The 25,438-nt window shown below is 40.5% G+C and overlaps 1 protein-coding gene across 2 annotated transcripts in view; it reads left to right on the forward strand.

The window, feature by feature from the left end:
* The window catches only part of LOC140735886 (AP-1 complex subunit gamma-1-like), a 161,602-nt gene extending 142,510 nt beyond the window's left edge, over positions 1-19,092 (forward strand). For both annotated transcript variants that reach the window (XM_073061459.1, XM_073061460.1), the window contains 4 exons: positions 4,764-4,859; positions 6,330-6,490; positions 11,257-11,355; positions 16,294-19,092. In XM_073061459.1, coding sequence (XP_072917560.1) covers positions 4,764-4,859; positions 6,330-6,490; positions 11,257-11,355; positions 16,294-16,395 — 458 coding nt within the window. In that variant the 3' untranslated portion in view covers positions 16,396-19,092. The remainder of the gene's footprint in view (positions 1-4,763; positions 4,860-6,329; positions 6,491-11,256; positions 11,356-16,293) is intronic.
* The last annotated feature ends 6,346 nt before the right edge of the window (positions 19,093-25,438 follow it).

Below are 25,438 nucleotides of genomic sequence, written 5' to 3' on the forward strand. Positions count from 1 at the left end.
GTCCCTTTGAAAACCTTTAGAAACTTGCCCACTGCTGATATCAGGCTCACCGGCCTATAATTCCTGGTTTACTCTTAGAGCATTTCTTAAACTCTTCATTTGTTCCTTCCTGTCTATATGTGCAATGCACCACCTTATTTTTCTTGACCAGGGCCTCAATATCTTTCAAAAACCAAGGTTCCCTAAACTTGTTATCATTGCCTTTTATCCTAATAGGAACATACAAACTCTGTACTCTCAATATTTCAGTTTTGAAGACCTCCTACTTACCAAGTACAGAAAACAACCTGTCCCAATCCACACTTGCCAGATCTTTTCTGATATAATCAAAATCAGCCTTTTCTCAATTGAGAATCTTAACCCGAGGACCAGACCTATCCTTCTCCATTATTTTCTTGAAAATAATGGCATTCTGATCACTAGATGCAAAGTGTTCCCCTAGAAAAAAAGACTTCTGTCAACTGCCCTGTCTCATTTCCTAATAAATCTAGTTTCGCACTCTCTCTGGTTGGGTCCTCTGTGTATTAATTAAGGAAACTATCATGAATACATCTGACAAACTCTATCCACCCCTTTTATAGTATGAGATCCCAATCAATATGTTGAAAGCTAAAATCGCCCATGATGCAACAATCTGCAATCTCTCTACAAATTTGCTCCTCTGATTCCAGCAGACTGTTAGGTAGTCTATGCTTTTATCTCCTTAACTTGATCGTCACTTTCTTATTCCTCAGTTCCACCCATATAACCTCAGTAGACAAGCTCTCCAGTTGCTCCTGTCTGAGCACTGCATTGACATTTTCCCTGACTAATAATGCTAGCCCTCACCCTTTAATTCTCCTGCTCTATCATGTCTAAAGCAATGAAACCCTGGAACATTGAGCTGCCAGTCCTGAAGATAATTCTCACTGGTGGCTACAATATCATAATTCTGTGTGTTGATCCATGCCCTAAGCTCATCTACCTTTCCTACAATATTCCTTGCATTGAGGTATACACAGCTCAGAACATTACTCTCACCACACTCGACCTTTTGATTCCTGACTTTGTATTTAGGCTTAGCAACATTTTTCCCCACAACCACTCTACTAACTGCTCTGGCACTTTGATTCCCATTCCCCTGCAACTCCAGTTCAAACCTTCCCACAAGGATATTAGTCCCCCTCCAATTCAGGTGCAAACTTGTCTCTACTGTACATATCCCACCTTCCCTGGAAGAAAGTCCAATGATCAAAAAATCTGAAGCTCTCCTTCCTGCACCATCTCCTTAGCCACATATTAAACTGTGTGATCTTCCTATCTCTGGCCTCATTAGCACATGTCACCAGGTAGCCCAACCAAAATCATAATACTGGAGGTCCTGTCCTTTAAATTAGCATCTAACTCCTTGAACTCACTTTGTAGGACTTTGTCACCCATCCTACCCATGTCATTGATTCTGAAGTCGACCAGGGCATCTGGCTGCTCACTCTTACCCCCCGCCCCCTTTAAGAATGCTGTGGACTTGATCCAAGATGTCCCTGACCCTGGCACCTGGGAAGCTATGTACCATCTGGGAATCTCATTCTCAACCACAGAACTTCCTGTCTTTCCTCTAACCATGGAATCCTCTATCATTACAAGTTGCCTCTTCTTCCTCCCTTCCCTTCTGACCTTAAGGCTGGACTCAGTGACGGAGATCTGGCAGCTGTGGCTTTCCACTGCTAGGTCATCCTCCCCAACACGATCCAAATGAATGTACCTGTTGTTGAAGGGAATGGCCACAGGGGTACTCATCACTGGCTGTTTGTCTTTCCCTTTTGAGGGTCACCTGGTTACCTGTGTCCTGCACCTTGGGTGTAACTACATCCCTGTCAGTCAACCCCTCAGGCCCCCAAATGATCCAAAGTTCATCTAGCTCCACCTCCTCCAATTTCTTAACACGGTCTGAAAGAAGCTGCAGCTGGTTGCACTTCTTGGCAGTATAGTCATCAGGGATACTGGAGATCTCCCTGCCTATTAATGTAAGATGACACTGGTGAACCACAGCGACATTTTGAGGCTACGTACAAGACTTTTAAATATATACCTCTGTTGAATTGCTCTCACTGCAATCTGCAGCATGTAAATTCCCTCTAAGTAGTTTTAAATCAACCTAATGATTTACAGTTTTCACAATCATTTGAAGGACTGGGTGGATCAAGCAGGTATGCCGCCTTTAAGCAGATGAAAATTCATTGCCATGCTGAAAGGTCTTGGTCCAAAGTGTCGACTGTACTCTACTTTCATAAATGCTGCCTGGCCTGCTGAGTTCCTCGAGCATCTTGTGTGTGTTGCTTGGATTTCCAGCATCTGCAGATTTTCTCATTTGAAAATAAGAGATCATTGTGTTCTGTCTGTGCAAGGCATCGCTTTTTCCCAGCACGCCAAATACAGTGATCAGAGCAGAAGGTTTCTCAGTCTGCAGAATGGATAAAACTGCTGATTCAGAAAAGGCAAAAGGTGGAGGTGTGTGTTTTATAATATACTCTCGGTGGTGCTCTGATGTGGCAGTTTTGTCAAACTCGTGTTCCCCCAACCTTAAATACCTAACTGTAAAAAGCCGTCTGTTCTATTTACCAAGGGAGTTCTCCATAATCCTGACCACAGTTTACATATCACCAGCAGCCGACTTCAATCAAACGTTTGAGATACTGCATGACACCATCTCCAAACAAGAAACAGTTCATCCTGGCACATTTCAAATCATATTTGGAGACTTCAATCAGGGTTGTTTGAAGAAAACTCTGCCTAATTGCCATAAGCATATAACCTGTAGTACCAGAGATCCTACCACTGTTATACTAAGAAATGCTTACCTTTCCTTGCCCAGGCTGCATTTCAGTAATCAAATCACGTGGCTGTCCTTCTCCTACCTGCATAGAGGCAGAAGCTAAAGAGCAAAGCTCCAGAGATTAGGACAACAAAGGTGATTATGGGAGGCAGAGGAGCAGCTACGGGATTGTTTCAAGTCAATGGACTGGGCTGTGTTCAAGGACTCCTCTGTGGATCTGAATGGATACACCATGGTTGTCACGGACTTTATTAAATGTTGGTGATTTCAGACAAAATCATCCAGTCTTCCCGAACCAGAAGCCCTGGATGAACCATGAGATCCACAATTTTCTGAGAGCCCGATCAGAGGCATTCAAGTCTGTTGACCAAGAAAGTTATAAGAGATCCGAGTATGATCTCCGAAAAGCCATTTCAGGACAAAGTGGCATTTCCGGACTAAACTTGAATCAACTAAAATTGTGGCAGGGCTTGAATACTATCACCTCTTAGAAGTTAAATCAGCAACAAAAATGATATGGCTTATACAGAGAGAGAGTGGCTTCTGGACTGGTGCGAATACAACAGCTTGAGTCTCAACATGGATTAATTAAGGAGATGATTGTGGACTTCAGGAAGGTGAGGGCTGACCTATCCCCACTGCACATTAACAGCTGCTTCATGGAGAGAGTCAGGAACAACAGGTTTCCTGGAGTGCATATCATAGATGATCTCACCTGATCCCTCAGTATCACCTCTTTAGTCAAGGACGCACAGCAGCACCTGCACTTCCTGAGGAGATTGAGGCAAGTTTAGTTTCCCTGCCCTCATTCTTAACACATTCTACTGCAGCAGCATCGGGAGTGCCTGAACCAGCTGCATTGCAGTCAAGGCATCTGACTGTAAGACCCTGCAACAGATTGTGAGGACTACTGAGAGAATCATCAAGCTCTTTCTCCCCCACCCACCAGAAGTGCTGCGTTCAGGGACCCCTCCCATCCATCCCACAATCTCTTTGACCTCCTAACATCAAGCAGAAGGTTCAGCAGTATAAAAGTAAAGACTGTTAGGCTGGGTAACCACTTCTTCCCCAGATCGTGAGATTTCTGAATACCCTGCCACCCAGAACACAGCCCCAGTAACAATAATACATTTGTATTTTTAACTATATGTCATTTATGCACTTTATGTCAACTTGTATATGCATTTGCAGAATACTTTTTTGTCTGTTAATATTATGTTGATGTTATTTTATGTGCGGTATGTGATATATGTACTGTGTTTTGCACATTGCTCCCTAAGAAACGTTGTTTCATTTTGCTCTATATATGTATATAGTTGAATGACAATGAACTTGAACTTTCTTCCTGCCTTTCTCTCTTGGAAGTGCTTCATCTTCATCAAGAATTGGCTCTAAAGCCATGCAATGCAATCTGATACCTCAGCTAAGTGATTACTAATCACATCGCAGTTTTAGCCCATATATGCAGTTATAAGAGCAGCATTAGAAAGTATCTGGTGACACAAGAGGCTGCTGATGCTGTGATCTGGAGCAGAACAAAACAACAGGAGGAATTCAGTTGGTCAGTCCTGATCATGTTTTGACATCCTTTGCCTGACTCACTGAGTTCCTCCAGCAGTTTTTTTTTGCATCAGTAAGTATGTGTTCAGTGATTGATACCTAACCCATGGATGATGAAGAATAAAATGCAGTCCTGCCTTGTCATCTTGACTCAACTAGTACCTGAAGGCATTAAGCAACCTAATAAATGGATTATTGAGGCATATCATTTGATGCTTAACTAATCTGTATGGGTAATAGTTTCTTAATTTAAAGTCTAGTGTCAGTGAATAATGATTAAAAAAAACAATTACCCTAGACACACCAAATTATAAATGCGTCGTAAAGTTGTAATGGACAAAATTTTAAAAAGCCAAAATATTTTTTTTTCTCATTCTATGATGTATTTCAGACTTGCAGTCATCAGGTCTGTCAGCTGGGCAGCCACAATTGGTTCCAGATGGTATTGCTCCTCCCAGTTTTCAGAATGCTTCCAGTTTAAAGCAAGGTAAGGTACAAGAAACCCCACACTGGAATAAACTGTGCAAAAATAGTGATTTGCCATCTTTTCCCAGCTGGTTGTGACATAAGCATATTGTGAAATTTCCATTTATTCTGAGTATGTACTCAGATGATATTTGACTTGTCATCGTAACAAACCTGAGGAATGGAATTCTTAGGAAAGCAAACTAAATATGTAGTCTGGAAAGCTCAAAAACTGATGTTGAACACTAGCTTGTATATTCTTTTGATGCTTGCTACAAAAACAAAACTATCCAATTTCAGACTTAAAAGATCCACTTTGAAATTTATGGGAGCTATTGCTTAGTTACTTTCCATTGAAATTTGTACAGAACTGAATCAAAAAACAAGTAAAATGATGGCATGATTTGGTTTTAGCTTTAGTACTCAACAAAGCATAATTGAACTTACAAATACTAGTTCTGGTAAGGATACTTCTGTAAGTGATATCCTTCCCATCTAATAGTTTCTTCTTTCACAAGAATGAGGAAGGAAGTCTGAAAGTATAAATAAATAAGTTTATAGTTACTGCTAAGATTATTTTGTTGGGTGGCAAATCATGAAATTAGATTTTTATAGAAAATTAATTTCTGTCCAAATTGTTAATCGAGAATTTGTGATGTTGAAATATTTTTTTTTGTATTGACAGAACATTAAAGATGCTCTAATATAATACTCATAATAAATTTCTGCTTGTTATAGAAATTTTTCTTCTAAGAGTATGTTTCTTAATCACATCATGTACCTTGGGTCTGTTTAATATATTGATAGTCACCTTGGCTCACTGCTGGAATTTGGGACATGGGTTCATACTCCAAACCAGCATGTGATTTTGATTTGTAATATTTATGTCTGGCACTAAGTGCTGTCTTGATGGAGGCATTGTATGTTGGATGAATGTGGCTTTGTTTTAAAATTTCACTTGTGCCGATGAATGTTGGAGGTTCCAAAATATGACTGTGTAGAGGTTCCTGCGGTATCCTGACCAACATTTCTCGAAGATGCCGTTAACCACAGGCCAAATAGACACCCATCTTACAATGGTGCAGGAGACTTTTGCACACCTCCAATAACACAGGTTTGGTTCCTGCCTCAAGGAGCTGACAGTGAAGTTCTGTAAATTGGTCCTAGTTTACTTCAATGACAGGAAAATCGAGGGGTCATTGATGACATATGAAAGGGTGAGTGTGAGTACAGGGAAACAAGAACTGACAAAACGCTTTGAGCACTGGTATAGCTTGATTGCCCAAATGGCTTCTGTTGTAAAGAAATAATAAATATGAATATCAGTAGGATCTTGCTGTCTTTGAAATAGCTGCCACATTGAGTATATGATTGCCCTTAAAAATCCATAGCACATTTTTAGAATGTTTGGAGACCTGATGAGACATTATATAAATGACACTTCAATGTTTTTGAATGTCTAAATCTAGTTAAGAAATGCAATTTGTTCCAGGTATACCTTCCATTGTCGCATTCAATCAAAATGGGCTGAAAATAGAATTTTCTTTTGAACGGTCCAAAGCAAACCCAAATATGCTATTCATTACCCTGCGTGCATCAAATTCCACTGAGATGGATATGAGCAACTTTGTTTTGCAAGCTGCGGTACCAAAGGTGAGTTTTGAGTAGGTTGTCTGTTGTTCAGGTGGTCAACGTGCATAAAGTGAAAGTGAAGCTGAGACACAAGAAAATAATTACCTTTTATTTTCCTGGCTAGTGTTTGCCATTGAGACTGGAAACTGTAGCGTGCTAATGTTGCCACCAATGTCTCAGTAATACACTTCATCAGATGAATTTATACTGTCCTATTGTCTGTCAAACCCTCCAACTGCCATAACCTGACACACCTTCCTCCAATGTTTTATAAATGGTTCCCTCTCTTTGGATTCAGGTGGTTTCAGTTGCTGGATGAACAGTTCAGAGAAGCCAATTCAAATCCTATCACACCTATCATGGAGCTTAAATTATGTTCTGAACTTAATTTTATAAAATGCTACCCAATAATCTCTTAGAGCTACCACATTGTGTAATCCCAACTTGATCACAAACTGTCACCTTTACACATCCTGGTCTCTGTTTGGTTCCGACCTACCATGTGGTTGTTTTTTTTATATTGCACTCTGAAATAGATAAGCAAACCATAAATTTGTAAAAAAAAAAAAGCAATCAAGTTAACAGGGTAAGAATAAAACTGGACAGGCCACTTGTACTTATTATTGATCTAAATAGCAAAGTTGATAACTGCAGTTGACTTGAAGATCTTCCTCACAAATACGAGAGCTATTCCAGGGATCTGAACTACAGCCTGATTATAGTCATACTCACACAATCCTAACCTGGTTCAAATCCTACCCACCACCATAAACATTAATTATTCGTCTATCATAGTGAATAATCAAAATGACTCAGGATCTCTGAGACCCATGATTTCTGCCACAAAAATGATAAGGGCAGCAGGCATGTAGAAGCTTTACCATTTGCATATGCCCCTTCAAGAGACATCATCCTGTCATTGAAATCATACCATTTCCAGACCACTTTCTTGGGTTGTTACTGAGCTAAGCCTTTGACTCATACCCTTTCATATCCTCCATAACTTCGCTCAAATAGAAGACAAAAGTGAATGGACTAGCAGTTCTGATCCATATCCATCTGGCACTCCACTTTCCATGAAACAACGTATTCAAAGCAGTCTAACCTGCTTAGTTCCTCCAGCATTTTGTGTGTGCTGCAGCCATCTACTGTTTTCCCCATCACTTCTGTTCGTCAGTCACTTCTAGTTCAGCTTTTGCTATTTAAGCCCATCATGGTTTGCCACTGTTTCATTGCTTCTCTGTAAACTTCAATTATTTCCCACCTACACATCTCCCTTTCTTTTCAGACTACTAAAACACCTTGCTTCTCGCTGCTTAGATGTTGTATTTTGAGGTTTCTTCTTTGCACTTTATTTCTCCCCCTTCCATATGCTCATGTGAACATCCCCTTGGCCTGTAGCTTTATTCTTCATCCATTTCTGACACTTCCATTACACCTCTGGAAAAATTCCATGCAACTATTTTTCTATGTTGTAAGTACATAAAAGTCACTGGGTATAAAGTATGACTTTTGGTTCCAATGGTGAAATGTACAGTTGACATTGGTGTTTAAAGTGCCTAAGGGTCAACTTCTACCTTGTATTTTAGCTAGGGGAAGCAAGGGCATAAGACATTATTCCCCTTTAAATGGTTCCCCTGTTGTTATATTGAGAGGAGAAATGAATTCTCTCTCACAGGGAATCTCTGGTGAAGTAGATGTGATATGTTCCGTACCCGAAACTCTTTGTAATTGAGCCATGGATTGCTTTTCTTTTACATTTGTGTAATATGTGTCCAAAATATTGGTACCCTACTTGAATTTAATTAACCTCTATCATGTATTTAAAGCAAGGGTCCCTCCCCTTTCTTGATCTCTCTCTGTCTCAATCTCTGGAGACAGCTTATCTACTGATTTCTATTACAAACCCACAGACCCTCACAGCAACCTGGACTATACCTCCTCCCACCCTGTTACTTGTAAAAACACCAACCCCTTCTCTCAATTTCTCTGTCTCTGTTGCATCTATTCTCAGGATGAGGCTTTTCATTCCAGAACGAAGGAGATGTCCAGCTTTTCAAAGAAAAGGGGCGTCCCTTCCTCCACCATCATGCTACTCTCAACCACATCTCTTCCATTTCACGCACATTTGCTCTTACCCCATTCTCCTGCCACCCTACCAAGGATAGGGCTCCTCTTGTCCTCACCTGTCACTCCACTGACCTCCGGGTCAACACAATTCTTTAAAACTTGTGCTATCTCCAACAGGATCCCACCACCAAGCACATCTTTGCCTCCCCCCCCCCCCACCCTAGTTTCTGCTTTCTGTAGGGATCACTCCCTACACAACTCCCTTGTCCATTCGTCCTTCCTCACCGATCTCCCTCCTGGCACTTACCCTTGCAAGCGGAACAAGTACTACACCTGCCCCTACACCTCCTCCGTCACTACCATTCAGGGCCCTAAACAGTCCTTCCAGGTGAGGCGACACTTTACATCTGAGTCTTGGGGTCATATACTGTGTCCGGTGCTCCCAGTGTGGCTTCCTGTATATCGGTGAGACCTGATGCAGATTGGGAGACTGTTTTGCCAAGCATGTACGTTCCATTCACTAGAAAAAGCTTATTTCCCAGTGGCCACCCATTTTAATTCCACTTCCCACTCCCATTCCAATATGTCCATCCATGGCCGCCTCCATTGTTGTGTTGAGGCCACACTTGGGTTAGAAGAACAACATCTTGTATTCTGTCTGGATAGCCTTCAACCTGATGGCATGAACATTGATTTTTTGAACTTCCAATAATGCCCCCCCCCCCACTTCCTTCACCATTCTCCATCCTCTTTTCCCTCTCTTGCCTTATCTCCTTGCCTACCCATCGCCTCCCTCTGGTGCTCCTCCCCCTTTTCTTATTCCATAGCCTTCTGTCCTCTATCAGATCCCCCTTTCTCTAGCCCTGTATTGCTTTCACCAATCAATTTTCCAGCTCTTCATCCCTCCCCCTTCAGGTATCACCAATCACCTCATGTTTCTCTCTCCCCTCCCCCACCTTTTAAATCTACTCCTCAGCTTTTTTTCTCCAGTCCTACTGAAGGGTCTTGACCTGAAATGTCAACTGTACACTTTTCCGTAGATACTGCCTGGTCTGCTGAGTTCCTTCAACAATAATACTGTTGGCTCAGTATTATTTCATTGGATCTTATTCATACTAATTCTCAATGGATTAGTTGTGGGAATTTTAATTACTGTTCTAGAGTGTACTGCAATATTTTAATTGTTTTCCTAGTGAGGTTCTTGCGGCTTTTCTGTGCATCAGTATTGCTCTCACCTATGTTTTTGTATCTTATGTGTGTCATTATGAATGGCAGACAAGCTTGTATGGCACTACACCAGGAGCCTCCCAGAGTAGATTTAATAATCCCTATGACAGCATTTTGATGTGTCCGTAGCATTGTGTATGGTAGTTGCACAGCCACAAGGTGTCCTGCTGTAATAAAAGCAGAAAATGCTGGAAACACTTCAAAGTATATTTGTTATCAAACTATATATATGTGACATTGAGATTCATTTTCTTATAAGCATTCACAGTAGAACAGAGGAACACAATAGAATCAATGAAAAGCTACACACCTAGACTTATCAGGTTATGCAGTATCTGTGGAGAGAGTTACAGAGATAATGTTTCAAGTCAAAGACCCTGCTGCTGAACTTAGGAGGGCAAAATAACTAGCTTTAAGTTGCAGAGAGGATGCAATGGATAGAACATAGGGAATTTCTAAGACAGTGCTGTGGAGGTAAGTTGTAGCGGCAGTCTGGTTGGCTAGTTAATGGGGGAAGTTAAAGAGTACATAGATATGTGAGTATGTGTCAAATGCAGGGTTATAGACCGGGTCAACAGGTTAAACTGAGCCAAAAATCACATGACCTGCAGAAGAAATGGTCATTTCTGATACAAACAAAGCAAGTGAGTTATCCAAAGTTTTAGAATTTAATATTGAGTCCAGCAGGCTTCAGCGTGTCCAGATGGAGGAGGTGCTCTTCCTCAAGCTTACATTGGACACCCTTGTAACAGTACAGGAGACCATAGACAGGTCTGAGTGGGAATGGGCTAGAAAATTAGAGTAGCAGGCAACCAGGAGCTCTTGGCATCCCTGCAGATAATAAATGCTCCACAAACTGGTCACTTGATCTGTTTCTAAAATGTAGAAAAGAAACCCATCGTGAATAATGAATGCAATACACTAGATTAGAGGAAGTGCAAGTGAATCTCTGCTTGTCTAAGGAGGAGCAAAAGATGGTGGAGGAGGAGGAACAGAGTAAGGACCCATAAGAAAATTATCCCTTTAAATTCTTGTGATGCAAGCTTGTTGAACCTCGCAGAAATTGTGAAGGATGATTCTTTGAATAGGGGGAATGATGCGGTAGAAGCTGAAAACAAGGGGAGCTCTGTTCTTTGTCGAAGAGAGGGTGTGAGGTCATAGCTACAGAAAATGAGATGCAGCTGAAGACTCTGATAGAGACATTTCAGAGACCTTAGGTTGAAATGTGCCGTTGTATTCTTAAGGTAAGAAATGATGCCAACTCAAATTTACCATGGAACAATAAGACCATAAGAAATAGAAGCAGAATTGGCCTATTTAGCCCAGTGATTCAGCTCAGTCATTCAATCATGGTTGATTTACTATCCCTCTTAACACCAATCTCCCCATAACCTTTGACGCCTTTACTAATCAAGAACCTAATAGGACCAAGAAGGGGTTAGGCATGGAGAGTCTGAAATGGTCATTTATATCCAGTTTCTGTCTTGCAGTCTTTTCAACTACAATTGATGTCCCCCAGTGGCAGCACCATTCCTGCTAGGAATTCTGGAGCAGTCACGCAGGTGATGCGAGTTCTCAATTCACAAAAGGTTGGTCTTTCATCCTTGCCGTCACCTACAACCTGGTGAATGCCGCAGTTAAATGTAACCATTTCTTGCCAATGGCTCTAGCACCTGTTACATAATATATGCAAAATTTACATTTTTAACAATGGTATATGTATAATTGCTTCATTTGCATGTTTAGATTAGAGTGTAGCTTAATGCAGCTTTGAAAGGCTGCTACAGGAGAAGCACCAGTGAAGGGAAGGTGAAGTTTTTACAACTACTGTAAAAACTAGAAATCACAGAATCAATTGAGAGATCAATTAATGTTTGAGTGTGATCTTTAGGTCTGAAAAATGTTGCAGGATTTAAAGATCTACAGAAGAAGAATTTAAAAAGAAATGGTGAGGGAGGGGGAACTGAGATAAGGCAGAATGTTTCACATCCGTTGAATAGCTAAGAGGATAAATAAAGATTGCTTTGCGGTAAGTGCAAATAGAAATTGCAAATCCATTTCAAATAACATATTTGGAAGAAATTAGTGCAGTGAGTTTGGTCTGAAATTCTTAAACAAAGTGCTGTGTTGGATCTTTACAGGTAAAGAGTGTCCAATCTGAAGATGTGCCATTCCATAATCTTGTGTTGCAACATTGTTGGAGATAAAAGACAGAAAGGATACAATTAAATGAAAGGTGTTTGGAAGGTCTTTGCAACCAAACGCATTCCCTCAAAAGCAGCCACTCAAACTTGTTTTCTTCAGTAGAAAATAGACTGTGTTGCAAGTACTGAATTCAGTGTATTAAATTGTGGAAAAAAAAGGGCAAGAAAATTCCTTTTTCTGCTGAATGATGTGTTTGGGGCCCTGGTTCCAGTTTGTACACATCCAACTAGAACCATCTGTATTTGACTCCACTATTTCCTTGAAATAGGAATTGTTACTGAAACTCTATGGTCCAAAACATATACCTGCCTTTCCATGGAAAGTTTTAAACATCTTTTGCTGCAGCACTACCCATTCCCCTCTTTTTTGTTTGTTTGTTTGAGGTACTGGGATGACATTGAAAGACCATAATCAGATTAGTTTCTGTTTTAGCCTAAAATAGATGATTTTGTTTTCAATTTCTACATTACTCGAAGTATTCCACTTCTGAATCATTACTTTCTCAATTCTCCCTCTTCGGCAGAAATCCACTTTAAACCCACTGATTCCCACAGCTATCTTGATCACAGTTACATTCCACTGCCTGTAGGTATTCTATTCTCCCAGTCTGTGATCAGTTTATCAATTTTGATGCAACTATCTTCCACATTGTTTTTGAAATGTATTTTTCTTCAATAATTCTCCTCACCCAAGTGATTCAAAACTCCTACTCCAATTAAAGTGTTTTGATCCAATTAACTTAAACCGTTAATCAAACTGATTTATGTTCAATAAAACAGATCGTATAAGTTATACTGTAGATGTGCCTTGGCCGTCAGTTGTTTGAATCGAGTTTCTATGTATGCAAGTGCCCACTCCAATTCATCGTTTTGTTGAAAGTGGCAACCCTATTTAAACATTAACTAAATATTTCTTAAAATTAACGCTACTTCTACCTTGAGTCATACCAACAAGTTACATATTGTTTAGTTGTTATTTAGAAAACCAGTGAGCATCATAGGCCATAACTGTTGAACTGCCAGCTGATTCTTTGATCAGGCGGTGTCACTAGTTTATGACTTTGAATTTGCCTGAAGGACAAGGGGCAGAAAGTATTATTCCTTGCAAAGACATATTGCTATATAAAGTTGGTGTACAAGAATCTCCCCTGGCCGAACACCCGTATCTATCTCTTTTCTTAGCTTTTAAGAAAATAATTTGAGCCAATTAACTGAATGTAGGAAGTGAGTTCAGCTTCAATATTCTAAAGGGATTGTTCCTTCTGCATATCGGAGCTCTCCTCTGATGTTTCCTCCTATGACAACTTCCAATGAAAATGCAGTAGAGAACCTCTTGCTTCCCCACTCTTTCTAGAATTCAAATCATGTTTTGCTGTACTTTCCCTTTTGAGCAAACTGTAATCTTCTCACCACCTTAACAGTGGTAGAGTTCCTTTTGTCCTTACCTGACACCCCATGACCCTCTGAAGCCAACACATCATCCTCCGCAACTTCCGCCATCTCCAAAGGGATTCTACCACCAAACATAACTTTACCTCCCCCTCTCCACTTACTGCAGGGGTAGCTCCCTCCGTGATTCCCTTGTCCATTTGTCCCTCCCCACTAATCTCCTTTCTGGCACTTATTCCTGCAAGTGGCCAAAGTGCTACACCTGCCTATTCACCTCCTCCCTCACCTCCATTCAGGGCCCCAAACAGTCCTTCCAGGTGAGGCAACACTTCACCTGCGAATCTGATGGGAGCATCTGTTGTGTCTGGTGCCCCCAATGAGGCCTCCTCTACTTTGATGAGACCTGTTGTAAATTGACGGACCACTTTATTGAGCACCTCCACTCCATCTGCCAAAATTGGAACTTCCCAGTGGCCAAACATTTTCATTACGTTTCCTATTCTCGTCCGACATGTCGGGTCCATGCCTTCCATTTGTGCCAAGATGAGGCCACCCTCAGGGTGGAAGAGCAACACGCACAAACTGCTGGAGGAACTCAGCAAGCCAGTCTGCAAGTATGGAAAAGAGTACAGTCAACGTTTTGGGCCAAGACCCTTCATCAATTCTGATGAATGAAACATCGATTGTCCTCTTTGCATAGATACTGCCTGGCCTGCTGAGTTCCTCCAGCATTTTGTGTGGGTAGCATGAATATTGATTTCTCCTTCCGGTTAAAAAAAATTTCCCTCTTCTATTCGCCACTCTGGCCTCTCATCTCTTCCCACCTCCCTGTGAGTGGCCTCTCCTTCCTTTTCTTTTATGGCCCACTCTTCTCTCCGATCAGTTTTCTTCCTCTCCAGCCCTTGATCTTCCCCACACTATCACCTTCTAGCTAGCCGCCGCCTCTTCTCCCCACCTTTTTATTCTGGCGTCTGCCCCCTTCTTCTCCAGTCCTGAAGAGGAGTCTCAGCCCAAAACATCGACCAGTTATATATTTCCATAGATGCCTGGCCTGCTGAGTTCCTCCAGCATTTTGTGTGTGTTGCTTTGGATTTCCAACATCTGCAGACTTTCTCGTCTTTATGATTTACTATAATCTTCTGTTTTGCTGGAATCACCCTATTGCAGGAACCAAATATAGGTTGGTTGGTTGTGAAAAGACACTCTCTCACCCCTATTCCCACAGTTTATAATGAAATAGAGCATCTGTACAAGACGTGAAACTCCGATGCTTCAACGTTGATTTTACCCTTCTCCACTGCCTCATCCCACACTACTGAAAAGCTGTGTTCACCCATGACATTCTCCACACAGTGGCCAGCAGCATGAATGGGTGACGACTAAAAAGCATGCAGATGTTGCAATCTTGAACAAAAACCAGAATGTTGGAAGAATCCAAGCAACATCTATGGGAAAGAAAGGTGTAAGTCAAAGTTTTAAGTTAAGACCCTGCATCAGGACTGGGTGGAAACAGGAGGAATTGTCAGTATGTAGTAGGATGTTTGGGATGGGACAGGATGGTAGGTGATGGTGGAACTAGATGGGGAGGAATGCTGGTCAGAGAGAGCCAGGTGGGGGAGTGAATGGGACAGGTGAACAAAAGGAGAAGAAAACTAGGGAGACAAATGAGTATATGTGGGATGAGTACAGTGGGATTGTAGGTTACCTAAAATTGGAAAATTTGGTGGTCCATACCATTGCGTTGTAAGGTACCCAAGCAGAACATTATTTTTTCACTGTACGTTTGCCCTCTTTCTAGCAATGGTGTCCTCCCACACACATCCTTCTGTTTCATTAGCTTTTATTCTTGGTTCATTCATCCCTCCCATCCTCTTTCCCCATCTGATTCTATACAAGCTCATCATTCCCTCCTCATGTGCCTTCACCTATCACCTACCAGCTTCTAAACACAAAGTATACTGCAGATGCTGGGGTCAAAGCAACACCTACAACACGCTGGAGGAACTCAGCAGGTCGGGCAGCATTTGTGGAAATGAGCAGTCAATGTTTCGGGCCAAGACGTTGACTGCTTGTTTCCACGGATGCTGCCCGACCTGCTGAGTTCCTCCAGCGTGTTGTACGTGTTACCTCCCAGCTTCTGTCACTTCTCTACATACTGGCAGAGTTTCTTGGTCCCGCTAAGTCTAAATGCAGGGTTTCAACCAGAAATGTAAATTTATACCTTAGACTTCTACAGATGCTGCTTAATGCACTGAGTTTGTCCAGTGTTTTGTTTTCAATGTCACTGATGAGGGTGCTTATTTCATTATCCACACTTTTCAAAGGCTCTGGACTCTCTCAAGACTGGCAAACCTTGCACTGAGATTGTCCTCTTCTGAGCGTCTGTACCTCAATGAACACAAAACAAAAAATGTGTCCGAGGAGTGTTAATCTATTAGCGTTCCCTTTGATATTCTTCAATATTCTAGCCTGGCACTTCAGCCCCATGCTGGACATGACATTAAGATGAGGTCTTGTTTGCTTGAAAGTGGATATAAAGATGTGACACAATGAAAAGCAGTGCTATTATCACTGATACCCTGGCTTGTATTTATTCCCCCCCCCCCCCCATTAATAGTATGAAAACAGATTATGTCATCATTACACAGCAAGATTCCAGCCCACACAGGTTCATGAACTACAACGGCAGCAGCTCAGTGGAGTTCATATAAAAGTGGCAGGAACTATGTCTTTGTTCCATTTGAACCATTCGTAACTGAGCTTGATGCCTTGCCTTGTACAGTAATTGTTTCTGCTATTGGGATAATCATAAAGCACCAAGTTCATATTGTGGAGTGAATTTTCATTTCCATTTGAAGTTTCCTGGAAACAATGAGATACAGTAATTGTGTCTAATACTGAAGTCTGATCTAAAGTGTTGTTTTGCTTTTGAAGCACCCATTGAGGATGAGGCTGAAGTTGATGTACAATCACAAGGAAGTACCAATTGAGGTAATGACAGATGTCAATGAGTTCCCAACCCAAGCCTGGGAGTGATTTGAACAGGAATGTTGAATCCATGGACTAGACTTTACACTGTGATTGCTGGCCAGAAGCTGCTGCAATATACAGTCACCCTGTAGACAAAGCTGGCATCAGACTTCACCAGTATTGAAGAGGAAACTGTTTCCTTCCCGATAATTCTACAAGGACAATATTTCTGTGTTGGATCCATTGTATTTCTGAGGTGGAATCTCATAACAATCTGTTACCATGGATCTGTTTGTAATAAGATGTTAAGTAGCTTTGAACAAAAATAATACCTACATGATTAAGTAGGAACAAAATCATGCATTCAGAACCCAGCTCTTTGGTTTAGCTGAGAATTCTATTTATTATTTGAAATGTTCAGAGAAAACAAGGAATATTCATGTTAATGCTGTGACAACTTGTACAATTTGATATAGCTACATAATTAATTTGAGATTGTTACATGTCTGTTGTTCCATTGATGGTTTTCTTCAGATAGATGCAAACCTCTAAAAAAGTCCTCTTGTTCCAAGAAGACCAGAGCCCTCATGTTGCAGACTCCATAATAGATTCAGGCTTTTGGCAATATGATAGTGTCATTATGCCAGCATTGGTCCTCCACTGTAATGACCTGTGTTCATTTAAGGAATGGAACAGGGTGAAGAGAGAAAGCAGTTTCGTTTACAGTCCAGATTGTAGCTTTCCCCTTGAAGAAAATCCTAGTGACCGTGAGCCTTTAACCACACAGTAAGCTATTTTTAAAAATGCAACACTTCCTTTACTGAAGATCTGCACTCTAGTTACAAACTTGTTTTGCACTGATGTGAAAGATAAACAAAACTCAACACTTGCTACTCACCAAAATGTCACCACTTAAAAGGAATGAGATTTAACTTTTGCGCATTTTGAAATGAGTCATTTTGCAGGTTCTTTGGAACAGTATGTTGTTAGGCTATGTTTTGTTTTTTTCTTGTCTATATTGTAATGTGGTACAGTTATCATTTTGGTAGCCTTTTTGTTCACTGTTTTCAGATGTCTAGCAAAAAATGTTGACCTATCAGCATAGTACAAAGCTGCTATTTTGATTAAACCTAAGGCAAGGTTTGTCTTACTGAAGGAGACTTGAATATTGTTTTCCAAAATAGAACTAGTTAATTTTCTTATATGTTCTCATTAATTTTTTTAAATAAAAAAATCTAAATTCTATACACTAAAGACTGATGGCCAGTATTGCAGTTTTTGTTATTCTGCCTTCACCTTCAAAAGGGTGTGGAGTATGTAGTTACATTCATAACTGCAGTTCACAGATCAAAACAAATTCCTAATGCTTTAAGCAAATTCTGCTTACATCTGTTTTCTATTTATAGACAGATTAATTGAGTAGGGAAGGTGAGAAAAGGGGAGATTAAATTGGAATTTTGTTTGTTGCATTTGTGTCACCCTGTTTGGGTGTTTTCTTTTTGCTTTGTGTAAATGTACAACCTGTCTTACTGTTCAGTTTTGAAGCTGCTGGTGTAGAAAGTGCAATGCAAGTTGCAAGGTTTGTGTTCCAGGTTTGTGGGTGTGTGGTGTAATGGCCAACTTGCCTATGGCTGACGACAGCAAGCTACATCAAATGAGCCCTTAGAGACAGCTCCATATTTATTAGTTTGAAATGTATTTTGATGTTTGACTCAGTATATCTCCATTTGGAGACTAATTATATCACTCAGAACTGTCCATATTGCATCACCACTGTATGCTGCATTGCAGTTTAGAACATGACTGTAGTGAATGGCCCAAGAGAGCCATTGCGAAGTTAATGAAATTACAAATCCCTAAACAATAGTCACAAAGGTTACTCCGCTGATCACTGTCTGCACCAAAACCCTACAAGGTTATATTTTCCAGATTGCAAGCAAGGAAAACCCAGACAACTGTAAACCTTGTGTTACCCAAGTGAGATTTAGTGAATACTTTTCAGAATCTGCTCATTTAATAAATGGCCTGGATAGTTTGGGCCATCTCCAATAACACCACTATTCAGGCAACATATGCCCAAAAAGTAGCACAATCAATGGGGCAACCCCAGTGGACAATGGATTTCTCTGCAAAACTTGCTGCACCATCCCGTTTTGCTATAGAATACTGTAAGTCATGTTCACAGTTTATATACATTTTCAAAGTGTTCAAATTAACTTTCAGTTTTGTTCAGTGAATGTCGTACACAGTGGTGCAGACACAAATGTAGGGTTGTTAACTTTGTACCCAGTAATAAAAGAAAATTAGCTATGGATGATTTCTTGTACATCTGGAGATCTATGAAAGATCAGGAGAGGTTCATAGGAGCCATTTCAGTTTTGTTATTACTTCTGTATGGAGAATGTAAACAAGTATTGATAACGTGAATAAATGGCTCAGAACTGAGTGAAACAGAAGTGCAAGGGGCTCAGCCCAGCACATGGCGTGGATTATTGGTTGTAATTGTTGTGAGGGGGCTTCCTGACTGCAGCCGAGTCATTAGCTGGTGCATGTAACTGTGTATTCTGTAATCCCGGCTGGCTGGTGGTTGACTGAGAGTGGTGGATACATATCTAGGTAATTTTATTTTAAGTTAATTTCCTTGAGATGTACTGATGAGATATGGCAGTGATATCTATTGAGTATATCGTGGGTAAATAGAAATAAGGACCACCCATCAGTTCAGTACACTTTGGCAATGAATAAAAGTTATTTTGAAAGCAAGTCTCATTTTTTAATTTCCATTGTCATCAGTATCTCTTTTTGGTGAAGTTCCACACTGCACATTTCCAATGCCTGTTGGACAGGTGTGTGCCTAACAATATACAACTGAAGTGAAGGCATTATTTATGTCTCAATCTCATCTTTGACTAAATGGCTTGGTTTCATAAAATCTAGTTAAATTTGCATTTGGTCTGGGAGCTATCCCTTAGAATCAAACGAACGTCAATATGTACTTACAGTCAGTTTATAGAAACTCCTCACTTTAAGAAAATCTGCAGACACTGGAAATCCAAGCAATACACACAAAATGCTGGAGAAGCTCAGCAGGCCAGGCAGCATCTAGGAAGAGTACAGTCAACATTTCAGGCTGAAATCCTTTGGCAGGAGTGGAGGAAAAAGTACTGAGGAGTAGATTTAGAAAATGGTGGAAGGAGAGAGAGAAACACAAGGTGATAGGTGAACCCTGAAGGGGGAGGGATGAAGTAAAGCACTGGGAAGTAAATTGGTAAAAGAGACAGAAACCCATGGAAGAAAGAAAAGGGAGAAGGAGCACCAGAGGGAGGCGATTAGTGGACAAGGAGATTTAAAAGGTGGGGAGATGGGAAATCGTGAAGTGGGGGGGGCATTATCAGAAGTTCAAGAATCAGTGTTCATGCCATCAGGTTGGAGGCTACCCAAATAGAATATACGGTGGTGGTCCTCCAACCTAAGTGTGGCCTCATCACAACAGTGGAGGAGGCTATAGATAGACGTATGGGAATGGGAAGTGGAATTAAATGTGTCTGGTGCTCCCAGTATGGCCTCTTGTATATCGGTGAGACCCGACATAAATTAGGGAGTCTGCTTGGCTGAGTACCTACACTCTGTCTGGAAAAAGTGAGATCTCCCAGTGGCCTCCCATTTTAATTTCACTTCCCATTCCCATTCTGATATATCTATCCATGGCCTCCTGCACTGTCATGATGAGGCCACACTGAGGTTGGAGGAACAACTTGTATTCTGTTTGGGTAGCCTCCAACCTGATGGCATAAACATAGATTTCTCGAACTTGCAATGATATCCCCCACCCCCTCTCCTTCACCATTTCCCATCCCCTTTTCCCTCTCTCACCTTATCTCCTTGCCTGCCCATCACCTCCCGCTGGTGCTCTTTCCCTCTTCTTTCTTCCATGGCCTTCTGTTTCTTTCACCAATTTATTTCCCAGCCTTTTACTTGATCTCTTCCAACCCCACCCCCACCTTTTAAATCTACTCCTTAGCTTTTTTTCTCTAGTTATGCTGAAGGGTTTTTGGCCGGAAATGTCGACTGTACTCTTCCTAGATGCCACAGGCCTGCTGAGTTCCTCCAGCATTTTGTGTGTGTTTGCATGAACTGGACTGGATTTCTACAAGCCTAGAAATGTTCATGTATGAGTTGGGGCAGGGGTGAATGTAGTGGCCATTATTAAAGACATGGTGTTGAGGTAGCTGAAGGTAAATAAGTCATTTGGACCAAATGGATTACATCCTGGAGTTTTGAAAGAGGTAGCTGAAGAGATTGTGGCGGCATCAATAGCAATCTTTTAAGAATCAGTGGAGTCTGGTAGTGTCCCAGAGCACTGAATATTCACAGCTGGGTCACTACTATTTAAGATGAGAATTATAGGTTGGTTAGCTTGACCTTAGAGCTGAGTAAGAGAATTTTAAGGATGAGGTTCTGGGTACCTGGAAGTATATGATAAAAATAGGAGACTCAGTAGTTAGGAGGGCGTGCAGGAGATTCTCTGGCTTCGAAAAGGAAGCAGGATGGTGTGATACCTCCCAGGAACTAGAGTCTCAGAGTGGCTACAGTTTATTCTCGAGGGAGGGTGAGCAGACAAGGGTCATGATGCACATTGGCACCAATGGCATAGGTTGAAAGGGTGAAGAGGTCCTGTGCAGTGAATGTAGGGAGTTATTGCAAAAGGCTGAAGAACAGGAAATCGAAGGTAGTAATCTCTGGATTACTCTTCATGCCATGTGCTAGTCAGGTCAGGAACAGGATGACTACAAATGAACAAGTTGCTGAGAAACTGGTGCAGAGGGCAGGATTTCAGATTTCTGGATCATTGGGATCTCTTTTGGGACAGATATGACCTGTACAAAAAAAACCAGGTTCCACCTGAACATGAAGGGGACCAATATCCTTGTTGGCTGGTTTGCTAGTGCAATTGGCATGGGGAGGGGAACAAGAATGATGGGGCAGTTGGTATATAAGTCTATGCAATGTGTAGTGAAACTGTGAAGATGGATAGGCAGGTGATAGGGCGAAGTTGCAGCCAGTGGAATAAGGTGAAATCTAACATGGGAACAAAATCAAAAAGGGTGATGGATACGGGACTGAAGGTTTTAGATTTCAATGCATGCAGTATACAGAACAGGATAGATCATCTTGTGCAGTTAGAGATTGACAGGTATGACTTTGTGGGCATCACTAAGATGTGGCTGGAAGAAGATCATAGCTGGGAGCTTAACCTCCAAGGATACACCTGTATCAAAGGGACAGGCAGGTGGCTCTTGGTAAAAAATGAAATCAAATCCTTCAACAGATGTGACATAGGATTGGAAGATAGAGAATCCTTGTGGCTAGGGTTTCCGGTGACGTCTAGATTGGCAGCTTAAGTCACTAGCTCCTCCTGAAAAATGAGTATTAAGCCCCGTTAACCCATCAAATACAGTATTTTTCAAAAAATATTTGAACTGAAAAGAGGGGCAAGAATGGAAATTAAAAAAGTGACACTGCAGAGCCTGCGGCCAAGAGGAGTGCAGGAGCTGCTCGCCTACCCGACCGTGTGCTAGCGAGGTGGACGCTGGGCCTCGTTCAGGCGAAGCGGCAAATATGATAGAAATTCTAAAAGAGATAAGGGAGTTCCAGAAAGAAATAAAGCAGCAGCTACATGATATTAAGTCAGAGGTCACCAACATCAATCAAAAAATAGCGGTGGAAGAGACTCGAATTGAGAAGGTGGAAGATCACGTTCAAAACATTGAACAAATACTGAGTAAGACAATAAAAATATTAAATCACCAAGAAATTAAACTGCTTGACCTGGAGGGAAGATCGTGGCGAAAAAATATCAGAATCTGCAACGTTCCCGAAGGAGCAGAGGGCTTGTCTATGACGGAGTTTGTCGGAAAGTTGCTGCGGGACACGCTGGAGCTTCCCTCAACTATGGAGCTGGAAATCGAGAGAACGCATCGTGCACTAGTCCTGAAACCTACCCAAGATAAGCCACGCTCAATAATAATTAATTTCCTTCAGTACAGCACCAAGGCGGAGATTCTACAAAGGGCCTGGGATAAGAAAGTGTTTTTAGACGATAAAGTAATATATTTTGACCAAGATTACCCCCCCCACCGCGGTCCTGCAGAAACATAAAGAATACTCTGAAGTAAAGTGAGTACTAAAACAAAAAAATATTAGATTTCAAACAATGTACCCTGCTAAACTTCGGGTGTTTTATGACGACGGAAAGCGGTTGTACCAGACAGTGGAAGAGGCGACTACAGATATAAAGGCTAGAGGGCTGCCCGTCAGCGTGACCAAACCAAGGGAAAGCCTGGCAGAGGAATTATCCCGCTCCACTTGAGAAATAGTGCGAGAATCGAGAAGGCAGGAGACGAGAGGAGGTCGAGAGAAGTATATCAGGAAGAGACCGGGAGTTTCCCAAGACAGTCCTCAGCCCCTCCAGAAGAGCCATAAAGTTTGGCTAACTTTAAAAATGTTGAGAAGCTAAACGGAAGCAAAAGTAGATGGTGATATACCTATCTCAAGAAATAATTACTATAATGTGGATTTTATATTATTTAGTTGTTATTCTTTATTCGCCCACTTACCCCTTTTTCCACACCAAAATGAGAATATATATGTGTACATGTATGTGTATGTATGTAATATATATATGTGCATCTATCTATGTATATATATATATATATATATATATATATATATATATATATATATATATATATATATAATGTGTGTGGGTGTGTGTGCATATAGATGTATATATAGGAGTACACAGGGAAATCTTTTCTGTGTAATGGATTTGTTCACTGACTTTTATGAATACTGCAATGGGGGCCCTCAACTCACAAGTAGGAGGGGTTATCCGCCACAGCTAGACATTTCCTCTAGCTCAACGCAGGGTCATCAACTAGAAACCTCAGCCTTGGAATCACACGTTCATTGCCATTTTTGTTATTATTTGCGTTTCTTGGTTCTTATTTGTTCAGGGAGTAGATCGATTAAGTTTTATTCTAATTTCAGTGATACATTGACAGATAAATACAGATGGCTAAGGACAAGGTAAAATTCATTTCTTTTAATGTAAATGGGCTATTAAATCCAATCAAACATAAGAGAATTTTATCCAAAATGAAAAAAAAGCAAGCCCATGTAGTATATTTACAGAAAACTCATTTAAGTGATAATGAGCATAAAAAACTAAAGAGAATGGGCTTCACTAATTTGTTTTTCTCCTCATATAAATCAGGACATAGAAGAGGAGTTGCTATTCTTATCTCAAGTAAGCTAAATTTTTAAAAAGTATTCGAAATGGGAGATAAAGAGGGCAGATATATTCTGGTAAGGGGGAATATGGACGGAAATTCAGTTACTCTATTGAATATGTACGCACCCCCGGGAAGTGATATTGGTTTCTTTCAGAAAATTACTGATATTATGGTAACGGAAACAGATGGTCTTCTGATATGTGGGGGAGACTTAAATTTACAATTACAATCAAACTTAGACTCTTCCAATAGAAAAACCTATGAAACAAAATCTTTACATAAGAAAGTTAATACACTTTTTGAGGATATTGGTTTAATTGATATATGGAAGGACCTTTTCCCCGACAGAAGGGATTACACTCATTATTCTGCTCCTCATTCTGTATATACAAGAATAGACTATTTCATAACATTTGGAAAAGACAAAGACAAAATAAACACCTGTGGAATTGGGACAATAGATGTAAGTGACCATGCACCTATATATTTATCTGTTGATTTTGACCTACAACCAAAGAATACTATTTGGAAACTAAATTCAAGTCTACTCAATGATCCGTACTTTAAGGAACAAATTAAAAAAGAAATTGGTCTCTACTTAGAATTTAATGATAATGGAGAGGTTTCACCTCCCATTTTATGGGATACTCTGAAGGCGGTCTTAAGAGGGAAAATTCTTATATCTTCATATAAGAAAAAAATAAGGAATAAAACATAAAAGGAATTACAAAATAGGCTGAAGGAACTAGAGAAAAAACACAAATTGAATTTGGCACAGGATACATTAGGGGAAATTAAAAGAATTAGGAATGAAATTAATAGTTTGGCGACACAAGAAATCAGGAAAAATTTAATATTTCTGAAACAGAGACATTATGAAAGTGGATCGAAATCTATGAAAATACTGGTGTGGAAACTGAAAAAAAATTAGCAGAAAATACAATTTATAGAATTAGGGACCCAAGAACGAAAATGATAAAAAAAATAAGCTAAGTGAAATTCAAGAAGCTTTTGAAGTGTTTTACAAAACTCTACATTCCAAAGTTCCAGGGGGAAGCATAACCCAAATTGACACCTTCTTGAATTCTCTAGAGTTACCCACTTTAAGCGAAGAACAAAATAGAAGGATGACTGCTGACATAACTGAAGTTGAATTAAAAGCTGCAATTAGTAGGCTTAAATTAAGCAAGTCACCAGGATCAGATGGGTATACGACAGAGCGGTACAAAGAATTTGAAAATGAGTTCATTCCTGTTTTACTCCCCACACTGAACTGGGCTCTAAAAAAGGCACAAATGCCACCCAGTTGGAAGGAAGCAATAATCTCAGCTATACCGAAAGAAGGCAAGGATAAAATGGAATGCAGGTCATTTAGACCAATATCCGTTCTTAATGTAGATTATAGATTATTTACATCCATCATGGCCAAACGATTAGAGGAGTTTCTACCCATACTGATACATAACGATCAGACAGGTTTTATATGACAACGCCAGACACAAGATAATATACGAAGACACTGTACATTATGGATCATATACAAAAAAATAAAATCGAAGCAATAGTGATAAGCGTGGATGCTGAAAAAGCATTTGATTCGGTTAATTGGAATTTTCTTTACAGAGTTTTACATAGATTTGGTTTCCAAGACAATTATTAAAACTATACAGACACTATATGACAATCCTACTGCTAGGATTAAAATCAATGGATATTTATCAAATAGTCTTACTCTAGAAAGGGGCACGAGACAGGGTTGTGCATGGTCACCGCTACATATTATATCTGGAACCATTAGCTCAATACATCAAACA

The sequence above is a fragment of the Hemitrygon akajei genome, chromosome 11, assembly GCF_048418815.1.
Source record: "Hemitrygon akajei chromosome 11, sHemAka1.3, whole genome shotgun sequence".
Classification (NCBI taxonomy): domain Eukaryota; kingdom Metazoa; phylum Chordata; class Chondrichthyes; order Myliobatiformes; family Dasyatidae; genus Hemitrygon; species Hemitrygon akajei.